Below are 12646 nucleotides of genomic sequence, written 5' to 3'. Positions count from 1 at the left end.
TGGAGCCAAAGTGGGTTTCCAGATAATAAACTTCTTAGAAGACTGTGGGCCTTTCAGAAAGAATGCTCTTCGTAGATAAGGGGGCTTCCTTCCATTGTTGCATTCACACTGCTCCTGAGCCCTACCTTGCTGTTAAGAAAAGAAAGAACTCTGTAGAAATGGTGATCTTAGGTAATTTCAACATTTTCTTTAGTTTTTAGACCCAAAATATGTATTATACAGAAAAGTAAAGTTTTTTGGTTTCCACCTCAGGAAGGGAGACTGAAATCAAATCAGAAAGTGGTTGGTGGATGAATACAAGAAAACTGTATTCTAGATACGGCTGGTCTGTTGTACAAATGAACTAATAATTGTGACAGCAGGCACAAAAATCTATACAAGCTGAGGCCAGAAAAATTCCAGCATGAGGTAGAAACCTGAACAGAAAACGATACACCTAGCTTAGGAGCTACTGCAATTTGATAGCTCTAGGAACAGGAGCTATCAATTTACTTTAAGGTGTAACCCTGGTAGATCTACCATGCTCTTAGACAGACTCCATTCCTAAAAGCATTTGAGCAACATAAGCTGGACCTGGTGGATTTAAAAAAAATCATGAAGGGATGTTAGCTTTTATTAAAGGCTTTTCCATATCTGATCAGATGATCTTTTTTTTTTTTGAGTTTGTTTATAAGGTGGAGTTTATTTATTTGTTTGTGGTGAAACACCAAGTTGAATGGTAAGGGTGAGGAGATGGTTGTGGGAGGAGTTTGAGTGTGAATATAGTCAAATTATATTGTATAAAATGCCCAAAGAATTAGTGCAACTATCTTTAAACACAGGAAGAAAAAGAAGAATTTCGTTTAGGATACATTGGAGAATTAAGCATGGTAGTACATTTTAAACTGGAGCTATTACTGGTTGCTAATATACAAATTATTTAACTTAGATATTTAAAGAGAATGGCATGTCTAGAATCCATTTTTGTTTCATAGATAACATTCTTCCTTACAAAACTAGTGAAATTTAGCAAATTTCATTGCTTAGAGAGGCTGTGCTATCAAGCCACCATATTGCCAAGAATATTATGCTAAGAATGTGCCAAGAATTGCATTCCTTGTATAGAAACCATTAATCAGAGTTTCAGTCACACATACCCTGTGTTCTAGCTTGTTGAATTTGAATACTTATCTAACTATGATAGACAGGGAAGCCAAAATGTCCCTAGATACACAGACATGTTTTGGGGGGAAGGGAGATCTACCAGGAGCAAGAGGAAGAGGAATGAAAAAACTTTCTTTTTAATTCTTTTTATGGTGTTAAGGAATTTATAGTCATAGTAAAATGTTGATGGTTTAAACAATAAATGAGAAATCAGGTGTGAAAGAAAAATATGGTTTCCTGATACATTGTCAGAAATAAGTAAATAAAAAGACAGACATTATAATTTTTAAACTTATGATATCACGGGTAACTAAAAAACCTATTTGAAATCTCCTTATACAGAAATGTATACTTTAATGTTTTGTAAAAAAAAATCTAAGACTTTTTTCTGAAATCTGATTTTGAAGGTAACATTAAAGAAAAGATAGCAAGAGAAGGGAGTTAGCTTTTCAGTGAATTCATTTAAAAAGCAATAGAAACTTAATGAATTCACCCTTCTCTAGTTACACCTTACTACAGCACTTAATAATCAGTTATTACTGCCCAGCTACAAAACAATTTTTTGTATAAATAGTTACATGAACTGCCCTATCAGCACCTAAATAGCATGTCAGACTCATGAGAACACACTACCATGTTGCATTAATTTGGTTCTCTCCCCCTCTTTCCCCCTCTCTCCCCCTCTCTCCCCCTCTCTCCCCCTTCTCTCCCTTCCTCCCACCTCCTCTTCCTCCTTCTCCTTCTAGTCATCTCCTCCTCCTCTTCTTCTTCAGTACGTTAGCAGCTCTCACTCAAATGCAGGTAACATTTGACTAGAAGAGCCAGTCCTTTGCAGTGCTTGGTATGATGGTGTTCTTTTCTTAAAAAAATGGATAAAAATTTAGAGCATATAAAATATAATGATGATTTTATAACTGGCAAGCATATACTCATTTATAACTTTTGAAGAAACTAAACGGCCTCCCAGATGGTTTATATTCTTAGCATTTTGACTTTCACTGCAAGATTCCATTAAAACATGCTTCTTAGACACATTATGCAGAAGGTTCTATTATCAGAGAAAAGATAAGGTTTTCTGCAGAAAAATATAGGAAGAACTTGGAAGCATCTTACTGTGTTAATATACAGAACATCTTTAACTGATATCTCTGGATACAGTCACAGAAGCTTTAAAAACTCCAGGAATCATATGCATATACAGGAGGTAAATGATATCCAATAAAACTAAATGCAATATCTAGAGAAATGGCTCAGCAGTTAAGCGCACTTACTGCTCTTGCAGAAGACCAGAGTTGCTGTAGTTTCCAGCAACCACAAATGTTTTTAACTTCAGCTCCAGGGACTCTGGTACTTCCTTCTGGTCTCCATGGGTATTTACAAGTACATGAACAAATCTATCTACCTCTGTAAATAGCCTCATCCTAGAAGAGGCTATGTGGAACTTGGCAATAACCCCTACTTCAGAGAGTTAGAATGAAAGCATGGCTTCCTTGAGAACTCAGGGATTACTAATTCATAAAGAGGCTAACAAAGAGAAATTGGTTTTGTGCATAAGTGACAAAAATGCATAGATCCAAGCTTTTAGCATACATGGACATTACTTAAATAAAACACTGTATACTTAAAGTTTTAAAGGAGCAAATTTGCTATGTAAAACAACCATGAACTTTACTGTTTAGCATGTGTTCATCAGCATCCCCGTGTACAAAGAGTAGATCTGTAAATGCATTTTTCCTCTAATCCGCAAATGTGAAATACTCTAAGGATGTGCACATATTCTTGAATGTCTTCTGTTAGAGAAAGAACTAAGTTCACCATGCCAACCCTTATCTCAAGGGTTTTTTGATATCATTGTCCTTGGTGGTGGTGATAATTCATTCTTTTTATTTTGAGACAAAGTCTCATTAATTTTCCTGGGCTGGTATTGAATTTAGGACCCTCTCACCTCAGCCCCTTGAATACTAGGATTTTAAGCCTGCAGCAGGCACCAAGCCTGCCTTGAATGTGCATGCATTCTTAAAGGTACCATTGGTTATAAAAATAAAAGATTAATGTAAAAATTATTTGTTTTGGTGTCACTAGTCTAATTCTAGGGTTTGCTTTGTATTTTTCAAGTTACCTAAACGTAATTTGTTAGCACATACTTAAAACACACAGTAGTAGCAATCACTGTTTCAAGGTAAATTAAATAATATTCTATGAAGATCAAATGAAAGACATTGAACAACTTTTATTAAATGACTGTGTAAATCACATTTTATTTGTTACCTTAGCACAAACTCAGCAAAATGTCTTCTAATCCCTTCCCATTTATCTTGAATAAAATGGAAGATTAAGTGTGAGGTGTCCCCTACTGAAAATTAAGCCAAGTCCATGAGAAACCAATTGCCCATAAACCATCAAACTTCAGAGTTGTTTTAATGACTGCAAACAGTGCCAAGCATGGCTGGCTTATTGTCCCTGGAGTCTCTGTTCACATACAATTTTAAAGTTTTATGAACTTGCTAGGAACAAATAAAATGTGGTATTCTCAACTGGAAGTACATGTTTCTATACTACACAGCCCAATATTTTTCTTTTTACAATTAACATACATTTCACATGTTATACTACTTTATGTTTGGATTATTGGTATCTTTGCAATTGTTAGTTTTTTGTCTTTTTTACAGCATTGTTCTTAATTCTGTCCTGTTATGTATGTTTAGACATACCAACAAACATGCTGACACATGTTCCTTAAGGCATTTAACTCATCAGACAGGTGTGATAGGTAGTGTTAATTGTTAACTAGACAGATGTAGAATCACCTGAGAGATAAGTCTATGGGATATTTTCTTGATTGCATTAATTGAGGAGAGACCCACACCCAGATATTCTTTAATGTGGGAGGCACTGTTCTCTGCCTGGGATCCTGGGCTTTATAAATAAACTGCAGGATAAGTAGGAGCATTCATTTCTCTTTCCTCCGGACCGGTTGTGAGGTGGCCAGCTGCTTCAAGCTCCTGTTTATAACTCAATTTCTCACCATGATGTTTGTGCCTCTGAACTATAAGCCAATCTTTTCTCCTTTTAAAAGTTGCTTTTGTCAGAGTACTTCATCATATCAATAGGAAAAGAAATTAAGATATTGTCTATTCTTTTCTAGTTTGAGTTATTCTTGTGTATACAAAACCACTTAAATAAGCATGCATGCACATCCATGAATATACATAGCTTGCTTAGGTCTGTTCATCTCTGACATACACACACACACACACACACACACACACACACACACACACACACACACATCCACATTGATTAAATATTCCATTTTTTCTTGGCTTTTGTATTTCTATAGATCACCTTGACTTGGAACGGAAATGTGTCCTCACCTCCAGCATCATTGCTTTGCTTGCTCAGTTTTGCACATAGTACTAGGATCAGTTTTTGTATTGCCTATACATGGATCTCAAAAATATACGAATAAATGACTCTTTAAATTGTTTGCCTAGATAGGATCTAAGGTAACTTGCTAGGGCAGGTATAAACTTCATTTGTGTATAGATCATGTTGGACTTAAGTCACGCTTTTTGGCTTTGTCTTGTGGGCTGTGCTCTCAGGTAGAGCACAGACATCTCTACTACTCTTCACACTTGGTTGAACTGCGACCTGCACTCTTTTCAGACACTAAATAAGCATTTTCTGGTTCGTTGCTCAGGCTCCCGGTGAACTAAATGTTATTTCAAATGGCTACAACAAAAAAGAAGGTGGCAGAAAGCACTGGCAAGTGTTTCAAGGGTTGAACTAACTGTTCCTTTGTCGAATTTATTTCTGCATCTGCGCTGAAGCATCCTTTTTAGTCCTGACCCTACCTATGCAAAATGAGAATCAGGTGGATGCTGTTTGCTGGAGTGTTAATAGTTAAGTATTCTTAAACAATTTCTCACTAGATAAAACACAATAAACAGCAATACAGCAGATTCTCCCAACAAAAGTACTGGAAAATACGAATCAATGCTGTTTCATGTACTAAAACCCTATAATAGAAATGGTATCATGTTTTTGTTTGTTTATTTGTTGTTCTTTCACCTTGAAGATGCTTGCATTATCTAGCAAAACAAAGCAGAACAAGAAACAAAAACAAACAAAAACCTCTGTCTTCATCAAATTGCCTACAGCCAAGTTTTATGACAATTTCTTAATAAATGATTGATGTGAGACAGGCTAGGCCAGGAGGAGTGACAACACCTCTCAGCAATTGGTCCTGAGTTTTATATGAAAACAGACTGAGAAAGCCATAGACAGCAAGTCAGTAAGCAGTGTCCCACCATGGCTTCTTCTTTAGTTCTTGCCTTCTGGTTCCTGCCTTGAGTTCCTGCCCTAATTTAGTTCAGTGATGAAACATTTTAAAATGAAGTAAACCCTTTTTTCCCTTGGTTGCTTTTGGTGTTTGCTCATCATATTTTATCAGAGCATTAGAAACCTGAGCTAAGACAAACGGTCTCATGATTTTTCTTTTACATGTATATGCAAATGTACATATTTCTTTCTTTCTAATATAAATATTATTTCCCCTACATGGTTTTTATACACTTATTCTAACTACCATAATGTCTTCCAGGTCAAGTTTCTTTTAGTTAAGACACAACCATAGCATTTTAAGACCTATTTTTACCTTCGGGATTGAGGATTATGCCTTTCTATCCTATTGCTGAATTCTATCATCAAATAAGTTTTACCAAAAGTTTAAAATTAGAATCAGCAGTAGTTTCTAATAAAAGTACTTGAACCATAAATGCATTGTCTTGGTCACTATGGCTATCCATTGGCTAATTTCCAATGCATTGCTTAAAGATAATAAGAAAATTTTAAATTATTGGAAAGATCATATTTGAGAACACACAACCTCCTTGTTTGGTTAAAGTCTTCTATATTAGTCTGGTACGGTTATAAGAAATATTGTAGAGTGGATAGCTTAACCAGCAGAAATTTACTTTTTCATAGTTCTGTAGTCTAAAAGTTCAAAGTCAACACTGAAATGGTTTACTTTTTCTGATGTCTCAATGCTTGCCTTGTAGATGTCCATTCCATAGTTGTGTCATCCTATGGCCTCTTTTTTAATGAATATTATTCCCTGTAGTGTCTTCCTTCTTTTATATGGGTATCATCCTCTTGAACTAGGGTTGTACCCTATGGCCTTTTTTAACCATAGTTAGCATCCTCAAAAAATTCTTACTTTCAGAAAACTATGGTTTCCGACATTGGATTAAAAGGCCTTTATTTCATGGGATACTTGCTCTTTGGCCTGGGAACAGGATTCATAGGACTCTTTCCAAATGTGTACTCTACCCTGGTCCTCTGTTCTGTTTGGTGTCATGTCCAGCATATTGTATACCGTGCCTTTTAATCTCATTGCTAAATACCACCATGAGGAGGAGAAAGAGGTGGGTATTTACCTAAAAGATCAGGGAAGGAAGAAATTTGGCAGAAGAGGGTTTAAACAACTATAACAATGCAGCCATAACTATAAACCTAGTCAAGCTCTTCTCTCCTTGCCGATGAATCCTGATGCACCTTTTGAACTTTAGGACAGTGGTAGCAACCCCAAAATATCTGATTAAAGAAGGTAGGCTCACTGATGATGAGAAATGAGTCCTTGATCAGACTGAGACAAAGGAAAGGGGCCCAAAGTCTTCTGCAACCAGCTACAGGGCTTTCAACTTCATTTCAGCATTTCTGGATGCCCACAGTGATGCCATTCCTGTTTTAGGGTACAGAGAAGCATGGTGGTCGTTCTTGGGTTACAGTCTGGAGCTGTGACTTGACTGTTAACATGGTTCCTGGATAGAGGTGCTGTCCACATATGACTTGGGATTCAGACTATAAGGCAGGACCTTAAGTGGTCCTAATGAATGTATTTGAGGAGTACAGTAAAGAAACCACTGAAAGAGTCACTCTATCATTAAGGAGGGTTTGTGTGAGTGTGTGAGTGTGTGTGTGTGTGTGTGTGTGTGTGTGTGTGTGTAAAAGAGAGAGAAAAATATTCAAAGGCATTTGAAAGAGTTCAAAGCAGAAAGAGAAAAGCAAAACAAAATAACCAAATTGGATATGGCCAAGGGGAAGCCCAGGAAGAGGGAAGAGAGAGAGAGGAGAGAGAGAGAGAGAGAGAGAGAGAGAGAGAGAGAGAGAGAGAATAGGGAGGGTAGAGGGTTATAAGGAGGATGAGTATCTAGAGGAAGGAAGCCCATGAGCTGGAGCAGGTCTAGGAGTTGGGCCTAGGAGATTCTATATCTATAGTGTGTGTGTGTGTGTGTGTGTGTGTGTGTGTGTGTGTGTGTGTATGTACTTTATGAATAACATCTGTAGGAGCCCGGAGAGCAGCATGGGCTCTAATATATAAACCACAGGTATCACAGGTATATATTAATGGAGTACCATGTGTCCTATATGCCAGAGAAAAGGGAAATGATTCCTGGCAGTGGATAAACTAATTTCTTAAGTTCCCAAGGAATGCTGGCTTTTATCTAACCAGCAGAAATCCTTCTGTAGTCAAGCCTGAGCTGGGACTAGACTGCCATTTCTGGACATGTGCACGGACAGCCTTTAGGAGTTTGGGAAATTAGAATTTCCTTTGGACTTGACAATGAGAAGTGTGGGTAGTTCTGTTTTTAAGATGGTTGCCTCTTTTGATAAAAAAACATACAACAGTTTCTCTATGCAAACTGACTTCTGATCCCTTTAAATGGAGCAACCATGAAAAACCTATGTGAGGACCATGAGTGCAATCCGTATCAGCCTGAAACCATAAAACACTGAGTCCAAGTCAGTGTGACCCCAAGCACATGTCAGTGTGATTTAATTTCAGCTTTTGTTCGCAAAATCATTCAATCTGGTACATGCAGCTAGGCAGAGCTGCAGCAGGAGTTAAGGCCTTCCAAGTCCTTATTCATAAGTACACAAGACAACTGTCCTTATCCTCTAGTAAAAGTTGCAATGCATCATCGGGAGGGGATGCTGTTTTAAAAAAACAAAACAAAACAAAAACAGTCACCAGAAAATCCTCCCCCTTTGGGAAAGAGTTTCTGGCATCAAGATGTATAAACTGATGATATGACCAGTTCATGACATAGCTAAGGGGCAGGTTTTTATTGAACAAATGAGAGGGAGCACGCCAGAGGCCTCTGGACGCGTCCAGAGCAGAGAGAGATAGTAGGCTGCACAAGAGAGAGCAGAGAAAGGAAGAGGAGGGAGACAGAGAGGCAAGAGGGAGCAAGCAAAGGAGTGAAAGTGGCCAAGAAGGCAGGGCTCTATGGAGAGGGAGTACCTGAGGGAGGGAAGCTGGAGTTTAGGGAAGGGGAGGAGGTGAGAAGAACAACTCATTTCTCTGTGCTGTGTGATAGCTACTCTTGATACTGAGGAAGCCTGGTGGGCAGCAGCACTTTGACAAAGGGGAACCAGTTTTTCAAGTCCCTGAGGAATGCTGGCTTTTGTCTAATTCCAGAACGTGGCATTTTCTTTGGATCTGATACAGAAAACAACACAACAACAACAACAACAACAACAACAACAAAGCAACAATGAAAACCCACCAAACGAACAAGCAAAAACCCCCAAACCAAAATCCAAAACCCAGACAATGTTTGCACTGCAAGAAAACTAGACTGAAATTCTGCCTCCCAGCCTCCTTGACACTAGCCATGTTATCATTCAGTAGCACTTAAAATGAGTTCACTTTCACGAGGGGTTATAGTCTCATGAGATTCTTTAGTAACAATATACAGAAGTATTCTTGTGAAGTCACTATCTCCATATTTCTTCAGTCCACACCCCCACCCTCAGCAGGCTATGCTATCTTGCTAGATTTTTAAATTGTACCTTTCCAATGTTTTACAATGAAAATCAAACAACTACAAATGTGTGTTTTCTTATTTTCCCATTTTTAATGAAAAGATAATATTCATCTTTCTCCACGATGCTTACTTTACTCAGTCAGGGGAAAATAACAAAACTCACTACACTAGGCCAGTGGGAAAGCAAACGTGAAGGGTTATATACTGTGCTCAGCATACTGCCTACTTAATAGCTCACAGGACTCCAAATATGAAAGCTAGTGTTATTGTTGTCCTGGGAACAGTGACAGCAATATTTGTACCTAGGTGAGTGCTAATGACAAAATAAGGTCCTAACTGCAAAGCTGCCATGCCTACACCTAGAATGTAAGAGACACTGAAGGGCAATTCGAACCAACTGGGGCCAGACGTTAAATATCTACCATGTGTCGGCATAGTAACAGAATAACCATGCACTCTACAGCCATACTTTATAGTATGAATGGTGAGTAGTGATGTCCAGGAAAACAATTATAAAGTACAGAAAAAGATCTGTAAACAGGTTAAGAGCAATCCATAACCAACTTTTAGGCACAAATATCTCTTTCTATTAGTCAGGAGAAAGTAATGTAAAAGCAAAGAATGAAGAAATTGAACATGGAAGGCATAGAAGCCATGGAGACAGAGCATTAGAGCAACAGGAGACGTGATGCCTCAGATGTTTAGGGAAAGGATTTTTTGCTGATATCCTGGAATTTCTTTTCAACTTTTACCTTATGCTTATTGTGTTTCCATGGTGCCCAAGACTGACCATTTGGTATAAAATATATTTACCAAAATTAAAATATAGGAAGAAAATCACTTTCATCAAATTTCAGTAACTGTTTTATGAAAATAATAAATTATACTAGATTAAGAAAAAACAAAGATTAGACAATGAGCAAGACTATGGTTAATATGAATTCAGTTTATTTGATGTTATTAATGAGCATTGCTGACATCAATTAAATAAAGATGTATGTGCTTAATCAATTCCATGTTTTATATGAGAAGTTCGCTTCCTCTCCTAATAACACCACCATAAAATGAAACCAGATTCTACTCCTATAGAAGACGAAATTTATCTACATGGCACACTTTATGGTATTTAAACATGAATCTCACCCTAAACATAGCTGTTTCCTAGCTGTCAGGGATGCAGCAGAACGGGACATCTCCATTCATATCAAGGATGATGTTGGTGCAAAAAGCTCTATTTAACCCCAGCACACAAAGCACAATCTGTTGTCCTTCACATTCCTATGGATACCAACACATAGAGAAGGTGGAGGTTGAAAGCATGTGTAAATAGGAAAGAGAACTTGAAATTATCATTTGAGATACATAAGAATCAGCTGCAAAGTTGGTCAATAAACTGAATGTCATTAAATCTTGGTCTTGTACAACACCGCAAATTCACATCAGTCCAAATTCCAAGTTGCAGTGTGATAACACTTCATGAAGCTTTTATAGGAGCAGAACCAAGAACAGCATAAATTAAGACATTTTCCAAATACTGTAATGGTAGGTAATGTCAGATGGAAAAGTTACAGCAAAGCAGAGATGTCTCTGGTATAGACCTCAGAAGTTAACTAATGGCATTTTAGCCTTTGTGATGGCATTAGCTAAGGGGTCTGTTTATATGTTGCTCAGGTTATGTTAAAGTAACATGTTCAAAGACCAATATACCACTTCTGGTTTTGTTGTTGTTCTTGTTGTTGTTCTTGTTCTTGTTGTTGTTGTTACTCATATGCCCCAGGGAGTGGTGTAGTCAGCTAAGATTAAAAAAACAATACATTCAAACTTTAGCTCTCCTATCATGGAGATTCTCAGGGAGAATATTCATTCAGTATGTGCAAGAGGATGGTGCAGTAAAGGAAAGCAGCTCTGCACAAAAGTGGGAGGAGGTGTTAGGAGGAGTCTGAAAATGGCTCTCTGTGTCACCTTTCCTAGGATATGTCACTCTGACAGCCTGCTTCTTCATGCCTTGAATTAGTTTGCTATTCTATACATTGGAAAATACTGTGGGCAATGTGAATAATTCTCAGTCATTGAAATACAAACCAGTTCAAAGGTGGCCTGTGACTGATTTTTCCCCTGGGCATTTGCCAGTGTTCCTTCTCTACTGGCAAGAAGCCATTGGGATTCTTAATGCCCCTCTGACTTAATGAGTCAGATTCATTTCTCAACAAGTATTCTTCTCAAATACTTTCCTTTTGTTTTGCATGTGTGTTATATTTATATGTTTATAATAGCACATGGTGTGTGTGCATGTGTGTGTGTGTGTGGTGTATACACATGTGTTCCAAGGTGAACACCTGTGTGTGGAGGCCAAAGGACTATCAGGTGCCCTGCTTTATCACATTTATCCCCTTGAGACAGGGCTGCTTAATAAACCTGGAGAACAATAGCAGACTAAAAGACCCCACGATCCTGCTCAAGCATTTATCCCCTCTTATGCAGGAAGGTCTTTTACACATTTAGCTATTTCCTTTCTCCCTGCCTCCTTTCACACTTTTCTAGAGGTCTCCTTTTCTTCAATAATTTCATACATTTGCAGAATGAAATATGATTATATCTACTCTATTTTCCTCCTCTAAAGCTCTCCATTTACTCCCTGCATGCCCTTTCCAATGTGCCCCCCCTCCTGCCTCCCTAGTCTCTCTCTGTTTCTCTCTCTTGCATACAGTCTACTTTGTGCTGTCCATATGTGAACATCTTTGAAGACATCCTCTGGAGCATGGCAAACACATCAATGTGGCATTTTCACTTTTGACACAGCTATCCTCGAAGAGGGAATTATCTGGGTATCTTTAACATATTCTGTTTCCTGTCACTCACATGCAATCCTTGCCATTTTAAAGGGTTGATTTGAGTTTGATATCTCTAAGAAGGCTTAAGAAACATTTTCCTTCTCTTTTAGCTTCAGACAAGCTTGACTGAACCAATGACGTTATCGAAATCCATCTCTCTTCCTCGCAGTGCATACTGGCATCACATTACACGTCAGAACAGCGTTGGAGAAATCTACAGCTTGCAAGGCAAGTAGCTTCACAGTGACAATGCCTCACTGTCTGTCATTTACTTCCTTCTGTGGAGAGTCCTGCAAATTCCTGTGCATTTGCATTGATTTCTTATATTTCCACTTATCAACTTTCTCAGGGCACAATAAGAACTCTGACATTCACCATTACTTTTTAAAAGCTATTGTTTGATACATATATGCTATAAAACTGTTCTGAAATATATTATGATGGATAAGGAACAAATTTGGCAGAAGACATTGACTAAAACATTATATCAAGCACATTGGTATATGGCTTGAATCCATATGTTGAAGTCTGTGTTATGCTGTTTTACAAAGGACTTTTTTTCAACATCCTTCATTCTTCCTAGGATTAAGCATCTGCTCAGGGTCTGATTTCAGGCTTGGTACTAAAATGCTTAACAAACTTACCCACAGAAGTTTTCAAGTATAGCCCAAGTCTTATCAGGGGCTCATTGAGCAGGGACAGTGTAAAAAGGAATGGAGTGTAAATGCAATGCCGTTGTGGTTTTCCCAATGACCACCTAACCAACATGGGAATGGTCCGATGGATGAGAGAGGTAGAATGGTTATCAGATAACAGATAATAGCCACAGAATTCCTGTCA

At 38.0% G+C, this 12646-nt stretch overlaps 1 protein-coding gene across 1 annotated transcript in view; it reads left to right on the top strand.

Moving 5' to 3' along the window:
- Dok6 (docking protein 6) overlaps positions 1-12195 on the top strand; it is a 335875-nt gene extending 323680 nt beyond the window's left edge. Inside the window, exon 7 of the mRNA XM_032885739.1 lies at positions 11917-12195. Within this exon, the coding sequence (XP_032741630.1) occupies positions 11917-12042 (126 nt within the window). The 3' untranslated portion in view covers positions 12043-12195. The remainder of the gene's footprint in view (positions 1-11916) is intronic.
- The last annotated feature ends 451 nt before the right edge of the window (positions 12196-12646 follow it).

The sequence above is a fragment of the Rattus rattus genome, chromosome 15 (assembly GCF_011064425.1).
Source record: "Rattus rattus isolate New Zealand chromosome 15, Rrattus_CSIRO_v1, whole genome shotgun sequence".
Classification (NCBI taxonomy): domain Eukaryota; kingdom Metazoa; phylum Chordata; class Mammalia; order Rodentia; family Muridae; genus Rattus; species Rattus rattus.
This window is presented reverse-complemented; position numbering and strand designations above follow the sequence as displayed.